This window comes from Fistularia commersonii, chromosome 16, assembly GCF_037954325.1.
Source record: "Fistularia commersonii isolate RoL2024-O1a breed Wild chromosome 16, RoL_Fcom_v1.0, whole genome shotgun sequence".
Lineage (NCBI taxonomy): Eukaryota > Metazoa > Chordata > Actinopteri > Syngnathiformes > Fistulariidae > Fistularia > Fistularia commersonii.
Window position 1 is genome coordinate 10,960,489 of NC_141299.1, and position 8,228 is coordinate 10,968,716.

Here is an 8,228-nt window from a genome sequence, read left to right on the forward strand (position 1 = left end):
ATTTGGAATCTGTGACTTAAATGATCAGGGTTTCATATCACATACAGTAATTACTCTTTACGCACACAACTCTCAGTGTCAAAACTGTATTACTACGTTGACAATATTTGGGAACATTATTTGTCATTAGACTGTGCTTTGCAAGGACAAGCGATGAGGCTGAAGGAACCTGGATCCTTGCTGGAAACAGGAAATGTTTCATCGCAGATAGCTCCAGCTTTGCTCAGCACTGCTCTGCTCTGCTCGAATTTCTTTCGCCTCCATGTTTCATTTTGCTTTCTCGCTATCATAGGTGTGACATAACCTTGAGCAGCAGCCAGTAGGCAATGGATGTTTCATGTGCTGATAGTAGCATCATGCATGCTGCAAGCACATGGGAAAAAAAAAAAATCTGAGATCAGCCTAGCAACCTATACTGAAACAAAGAGAATCACAAATGTTACTTTTGGCAAATCAACTAAAAAAGGTAATTAAATCAAATGCACGGAACAGTGCAAGGATTGCAAACTGATACTTGTGTTTCACTGTATTCTCATGTTTAACAATATCGCCTTCAATTTCCAATAGGCTCAATACAATATTCTTTCCTTTACTGAATTATTTTAAAACAAGATTATTGTCTGAGTCAGACATCCTGGGTGCCTTGCATGCTGTTAAGGTAAAATGTCTTTCACGCTGAGGTTTTATTGGAACAGAAAAAGAAGGAAGATGTTAATCACTGGAAAAAGTTGGCTTTCGAAAGAACAGAAAAGCGATCTGGTCAGCTATTACTGTTGCTATGCAACCTCTGGTCTCATCGGTAATATTTTTTATTACAGTTATTGTTGTGTCCCGTGCTTATGGATATGTTTGCATGCACATTGTCACACACACACACACACACACACACACAGACACACATTCTCACACATTCTCACAGTGGCGGTGTTAGCCGGCCTCCAAACTTCCCCTTAACACCTTTATAAAACCATGCCGTAGCTTTTTTAGACCAACGCCTAAAATGTTTATGCCTCAGAGCAGGAGGCGCTCCAGTCCAACTGTGCATTTCAGAAAATACTCTGACATGATGCTTGCCTGTCAGACCATGTAGAAATGTGTGAAACAAAGCAGAATCCAAACTTATCCAAACACAAATCCGACTCAGGTGGAAGGACAAACCACAAATTTTATGAAAATGACAATAGATATTTAACGTACATATCCGACACTTTTTGAGTGGTTTGATTAACGATGGAAAATGTGCAGGACATTAGATTCATTCCGAGTGTGCCGAGCTGGAGGGACGAAGATGTAGAAAAATAGAAAAATGCACATTTAGAGGTCTGTGTTGACAAATTCAAAAAGGTGATATGATACATAACAATTGAAAAACTCCCATAAGCCGACACTTTTAGATACCGCACTGCGGGAGCACACCCCTCTTGCTTGGTGGTGCTTTTTACAGACTGTTATTGTTCATTAGGACAGCTGCTCTCACAGTTATTCTTAGAGCTGCTGTCATTGATTTGGTTGGGCCATTTAGGGGATGCAATTATTCAGGTGTTAAAGATTTTTACAACAATCGTCCATGACAAATTTGGGCTTCGCATTTTTTCACACTATTTTACTGATACGGCTAAAAAGTATAGCGATAGGTCTGGGTCTCCTATGCCGCTTAGGAAGTTAAATCTTTGCAAAAAAAAAAAAAAAAGCCCCAGAAGTCAATGAGTCAACCACGCTCTCTCTCCCGCATTGGTGTCGAAAGCAACATCTACAGCGAGAAGAAGCGTGTACATGATCAAAGTCATGCAGAAAGGTCGAAGTGATTGCTGGCCGCATATAGTCACCGGAGAGATAGGTGTGGGGGCCCTGAGCAGCGAGCAATGCTATCGATCAGTGCCACAATCTCAGCAACAGAAGAGAACAGAACACCCTGCAGATTGCGAGAGGAGTGGGAGGAATACACTTTGTACCTTAATGCCACTGGGCTGAAAAGTGCTTCCATTTTCCACTTAGTTCACCACCACCACCTCCACCACAACCCCTCCCCACCGCTTTCCCGAAAAAAAAAAAAAAAAAAAAAAACAGCCTTCTCTGAGATGGCTTCAGCAAAGCGGAAATCTCAATTAAAGTACAGCCAATAATGCCGATAGTTGTTTCTTGAAGAGAGGTGGCATAAGAAATGAACCTTTTTTTTTTTTTTTTTTTTTATCTTGTTCACCTTTTATTTAAAAGTGGGTTATTTTTTCTCACTTTCCTTTGCCTGCATGAGAAAAGGCAATTAAGTGAAGTCAACTGAGGATTCAAATCTCTTGCATCACAAGAAAGAGGAGACGATTACGATGCGAATGAGAACAGATTTAGCAGGCTGGTGCATGATCTTTGATGAATTCAGAGCAATGGTTTAATTCAACAACTTTCTGCAATTTAGCTCCAAAAGGAGCCACTCAAGGACACAATTAGAAAACCTTTGTCTGAATCTCCTACAGCAGTAATGTAGACCAGTGCGCATGACTATCATCAGCGCTGCAAATATCATTCCTGCCAGGAGGCCCTCCAAATTGAGGATTCAGTGGAAATTCAGACCCACATACAGACTCATGCATTTAGACATCAGCAAATATGTACATATGATACAACAACGCATATGTACGCTGATTCCTCCGAATTGACGTACTTGACTCCGAAAGATCGGGGTCTTTGCGGTGTGATAGGGAACCGCAACTTCCCTCACATTTCTTGTTTTCCCGCTCGTATTTCTCTGTGACCACGGACAGTTGCGGGTCGTGCGGGTTATTGTCATCGGGAGCTTTTAGATTTCGAAGGATAATTCTGTATATCCTAGCCACAGAGTTATGGCCATTTCATGTAAAGTAGCTACATTAATACAGCAAATGGTTCAACCTGCCCAATTAATACAGCCTCTTTTCTTGTCTCCTTCCTATCCTCCCTCCATTTTCCATTTGCCTCTCCCCTCAGGTTTTCTCCCATCACTATTGACAGCATGACCAGTCTGGTCGGCATGAACATCCCAGGGCACACTGGCACCGGTTGGTGCATCTTCGTGTACAACTTGTCCCCAGATTCAGATGAGAGCGTGCTCTGGCAGCTGTTCGGGCCTTTCGGTGCCGTCAACAATGTCAAGGTGATCCGTGACTTCAACACCAACAAGTGCAAAGGCTTCGGCTTTGTTACCATGACGAATTACGACGAGGCGGCCATGGCCATCGCTAGTCTCAACGGCTACAGGTTGGGTGACCGTGTCTTGCAAGTCTCCTTCAAGACTAACAAGACACACAAGTCCTGAACTTTAACATGTAGAAGCAGTTGCCCCCCGACTCTGTCCGATCCAAAATTGCCCCCAACCTCCCCACCTCCACCAGTTCCTTAGCCCCCTCAGTCACCACTACTACCACCCTACTACAGCCATCCAACACTGCAAACTCCAACCGGAACATCAAGCAACTGACAAACCATCAAACAAATTGAACTAGAAATGGCTTATATTATAACTTTGGACCTATAAGCCAATGTTGCCTAAGTATTACAAAATGAAATGAAGAAAATGTTCATAAGTTTTTGGAAGTTCCTGTGATAAAGCAGGCTTCTCTTTGTTGTATATTCTTTCTGTTTATTGTGGTTGTTAAACTGTTTCTTTTTTTTTTTCTCTTCTGTGTAAACAGTAGCAAACCCCTATATCCCCTAATTTCAGAGAAGAGAATGTCCTTTTTAGAATGAAACCTTTTCTCTGTCTTGATTCAGGATTTGTTTTTCTTTTGTATATCCGGATCCACTGTCGTTAGTATTATATGCCTCCCTATCTGTGGAAGGGAGGGGGCTCTTTTTTAAATTGGTAAACCATTCATTCATTTTTAGTGTGTCTTAAAACTCCCCCTTATTGATTATTAATGGGATTCCATTATCCCAGTAATACTGATGTAGGAAAAAAAAAAAAAAAAAGAAATTTCTAACATTGTTTTTGTTTTGTATCGCAAACAAAACATAATGTCTTTCCTCACTGGGATTAAGGGAGATAGGGTGAGGGAGGGGATGGGTTAGCTTTCCTGATGACACGTTCAGTAATTTAAGAAAAAAAAAAAATAACACTGTTGCCAAAGAGAAGATCTCTTTGCTTGAAAAAAATGCGTTTAGAAAAAGGTAAAAATAAAGAGAAAGAAGATCTATTTTTATAAATGATAATTAAAATAATAATTATTGAAGAATTTTTACAAGAATCTGGATTTGAAAAAAGAGAAAATATTTTGACTGGCTAACTGGGGAGGGGGGGGCACCACCTTGTCTTGTCGTTCTGCCATGGTAATTTATAGGCTCAAAGGTTGTTTGTTTTTGGGAAAATCCAAGTTGGCAGTGATTTTGTAGTTGGAAGGTTTTGTGAAAAGGAATGCAATCTGAGACAGGTGATTTTGGTAGTTTTTCACATATATACTAGTGCGTAATTATTCAACAGCGATACCCAAAAGGGAAGGGAGAGGGGTCTTTCCCAGGCCTAACCATCCTTACAGTCCAGAGCCCAAAGCAAGAAGACCCTTTGTCCAATTATTTTCTTGTTTTTCTTCATCACTCCATATGGGATATCAGTAAATAGATATATGCACATCTATCCATTGAGAAAGCATACTATACATTGTATTGTTTTCTTTGCTCTGCATTTATGTACTAACATTTAAAAGAACTTCCTTTTAGCGATCAACAGTAGGTGCTATATTACATTATTCACATATCTTAAATATCCAAGTTTGTTGTTCTATGTGTTGTTTAAAGAAAAAAAATACTTCGGTGTTGGCATTGAATTGAGCTGCTGTTCCTTGTTTAATATTTGTTTATTGTTGGCCCAGACGTCTGGTGAAAGTATCTCTTTGCTGACTAGCCAGACAAACAACTTTGGGCATTGTAAGAATCACTGGAAAAAAAAAATGTTTATTTTTTATTTATTTATTCTTTCGCATTTGGCTTGCTGACTTTTTTCATTTTCTTGCGAAGCGTGAAACGTTTGTCAAAACATAATGATGATTAGCTAGTTTCGTTAGTCTAGATATTTGTTTCCTTAAAAAGGATCTATGACAACTGTGTCCTTATTTGCTGTGTACAAATAGATGATATATATAAATATATATAGTCTACATTTGTTTTACAATATCTAATGTACTATCTGAGTTGTCACTGTTCTTTTGTTTGAGCTTGTCTTTTTCATATGACAACTTATTATGAAGTGGTGGTTCAGTTACTTAGAAAACTTGTGAGGAAACTGTTAAATTGTTGTCATGTTGCTTGTGGAGAAAAAAAAATGATTGGATTAACTTTCAGTTACCTGCCGCGGCAAAAGAAACCGAACAAAAAGCTAGAATATAACTGTATTCGTTTAACAGTTGATTTCCTTATATTTATTTTTTAAACTATTTATTTTTCTATTTATTTCTATTTATTATATTTATTAACTTGTTAATTTATCTGTGTATTTATGTATTTATCATTGTTTCATTGTCTGTGTATTTGCGTGATTCTGGTACAGGGAGGGGGCGTTTCTGAGCAAACGGGAACAAAGCGACTAGTGGAGAGGCTCTTCCAGTAGTCCACTGCACTGAGAGAACTTTTAGTACGTTTGTGCTTTGTACCAATATATCAAAATTACAATATAAAAAACCTAAAAGTCAAGAAAACTGAAAAAAATGTCTGGAGGGTTGGGGGACGCTCTTCCCTTATTACTAGAAACAGTTACTCGCTATGCATAACCTAGTTAATAGTTAAATTTGCTATTGCTTTTTTCTTGTCTTGTTAAAATGAAAATCTTTAGATCTTTTTCAATAAAGTTTAGTCTTAATAGAATGTTATAAACAGTCGTTCTGGTTCAATATAACCTGTGATAAGTTTGTGTAGTTCTAAAAAGCCACTCCGTCCACACCCTCCCTCCACTTACTACCGCTTTGTGATGAAACCTTATGCAAAAATGTGGGTCTGAAAGCATAGTTTTAAGTTTTCAGTAAACATTTTATGTAACATTCAGCTCTTGGAGGCTTGGGCAGATTCATTTTACAGGAATTAATGCCCACTGTTGTTTGAGGGTCATTCATTGCACTGGACTAAATTGGTCAAAGTCACTCGAGAGTCAGAACTTATTTTTAAAGATATACATCATGTTTTCAAATTGCATACCAACAAATCTTTAAAAATGAGAAATTCTTACCATTGCACACCAACTGTTATTAACGGCAGTTGTTGCTATACTTAAGAAGTACTCTGGAGGTATGAAAAGGATTGTACCGATTCTATATTTTATATACTCTAGTATGATATATATTATATATTTTGAAAGGTGAAAGGTAAGGGAATGGTTCCAGAAGTATAAATATATGGAATTGGAGTCTTCTGTTTGTTCTTAAGACTTGAAAACATGAAGGAGGTGTGTGGAGAGCATTTTAAACACTCAGACGCATGCTTGCATAAGTACATCCTCTCTCTCTCTCTCTCTCTCTCTCACACCTCAGTCATCTGACAGGCCGGGTCATCTGACATCATCACCATTATCCAGTCATCATCAGCGGCACCCAGTCACATAGTGTTCTAATGTCATAATGGAAACAAACCAACCAGACCCTGTCATGCTCCTGGCTACCGTCGGGAGCTTGAATTATGCAACGACCCCAGTAGAATGTTGTTCTGATGTGTGAACTAATTTCCTACACTGTACGACTTTTGAAATCTTACGACGCGTGCCTGTGTTCCGCCTAGACCCTGTGTGCATGTGTGTGCGCGCGCATGTACGCATGTCCGAATGCATGCCCTCTTTATTTATCAGTGTGTATGTTGTATGTGACCTCATACGTTCGTTAGTGTGGAGCGCATCCATAAATGCGTGTGTTATACAAAACTATATACAAAACTGTTTGTCACCATGTGCGTGCGTGCGTGCATGCGTGCGTGCGTGCGTTTGTGCGTGTGTGTGTGTGTGTGGGTGTGCGTGGGCGTGGGCGTGTGCGAGTTTGGGTGTGGGTTTGGGTGTGTTGTGATTGTGCATTTTGGTCCGCTCTGTGCATATGTCTCCCTGAGTGCTTGTGCGCGCGTTACAGTGGTAGCACATGTGATCGTGTGACTGTGTGTGTGAATGTGTGTGCATGTCGGGGTGTTTGAAACATGGGGCTGTGTCACCTCGCTCTATGTCCAACCCCTATGGCTCACACCATCCCCTGTAGCGCCTTATAGTGGCAGCCTGCCAGTAGGAACAACGCAGCCAGTAGTGGAGGAGGGAAGGTGAACAGAGGAACTAGGCTCTTCTTGTCAGTTTTCATTTTCCTCCTGAGACGTGTTTGTTTACTATCTGAAAAATCTATAAACAAAATTCTTAAAGACAAAAAAGATAAAAAAATGTTCACAGGGCCTCATGACCGCGGCTCTCTCTACTCTCTCCTGCTTATGTTATTACTTAACAATTATCAATGATGATTATTATGATTATTATTGCTATTATTCTTAGTATTCTTATTCTTATTATTAATCCAATTACTGCGATGAATGACTTCATGTTATCCTTGCTAGTTTAGGTCATTTCTGAAACTGGAAACAAAATAAAACTCTTGCTGTAAATGTTTGTTTTTTCTTTTTCATAAAACTGTTGTGTTTGAATTATTTGTACTTTTGAATGTTGGGACAATAAAATGAGGTGTCAAGAGCTTGGATGTCTCTTGTCTTGCTCCATTAAAAAAAAGAAAAAAATCAGACATTTTTCACCTCTTATCATTTTCATCATTTAGATGTTGTCATGTCATGGAATCAAAGTACACATTTTATGTGGTTTGAGGGTCGAAATCCTGTTACCGTCTCTCAATCATATAGAAAAAGTGCAAAGTGTCATGTGCTCGTAATGTCAAAACAGTCTCTTGAGACCAATGCCGACATATGCGTAATAGGAGGGTATAAAAAAATGATACTGCGACATCTTTTAAGCTAATAATATCCACATTTTCAAATGAACTGGTATATTTAATCAAATCGCCATAATCCAGTGAGCACATTTGATCCACTGCACTATTTCGATTGTTCCGTAAGATCCTACAATCAGTACAATGACTAGTTTGCAAGCTCACCAAAACACAAATTGAAATAAGAAAAGTGAGTTGATAATATTTGTGCAGTGAATTATCCAGAACTGAAAGTCAAATTGTAAATGTCCAATATCCTCGTGAGCCTCTCTTATTCCTTTTGATCCTACTGCAATTCTTACCATGTCGAATACT

The 8,228-nt window shown here is 39.0% G+C and overlaps 1 protein-coding gene across 10 annotated transcripts in view; it reads left to right on the forward strand.

The window, feature by feature from the left end:
* elavl4 (ELAV like neuron-specific RNA binding protein 4) overlaps window positions 1-7,663 on the forward strand; it is a 75,545-nt gene extending 67,882 nt beyond the window's left edge. For all 10 annotated transcript variants that reach the window (XM_086162522.1, XM_086162525.1, XM_086162531.1 and 7 more), the window contains one exon: window positions 2,959-7,663. In XM_086162522.1, coding sequence (XP_086018648.1) covers window positions 2,959-3,286 — 328 coding nt within the window. In that variant the 3' untranslated portion in view covers window positions 3,287-7,663. The remainder of the gene's footprint in view (window positions 1-2,958) is intronic.
* The last annotated feature ends 565 nt before the right edge of the window (window positions 7,664-8,228 follow it).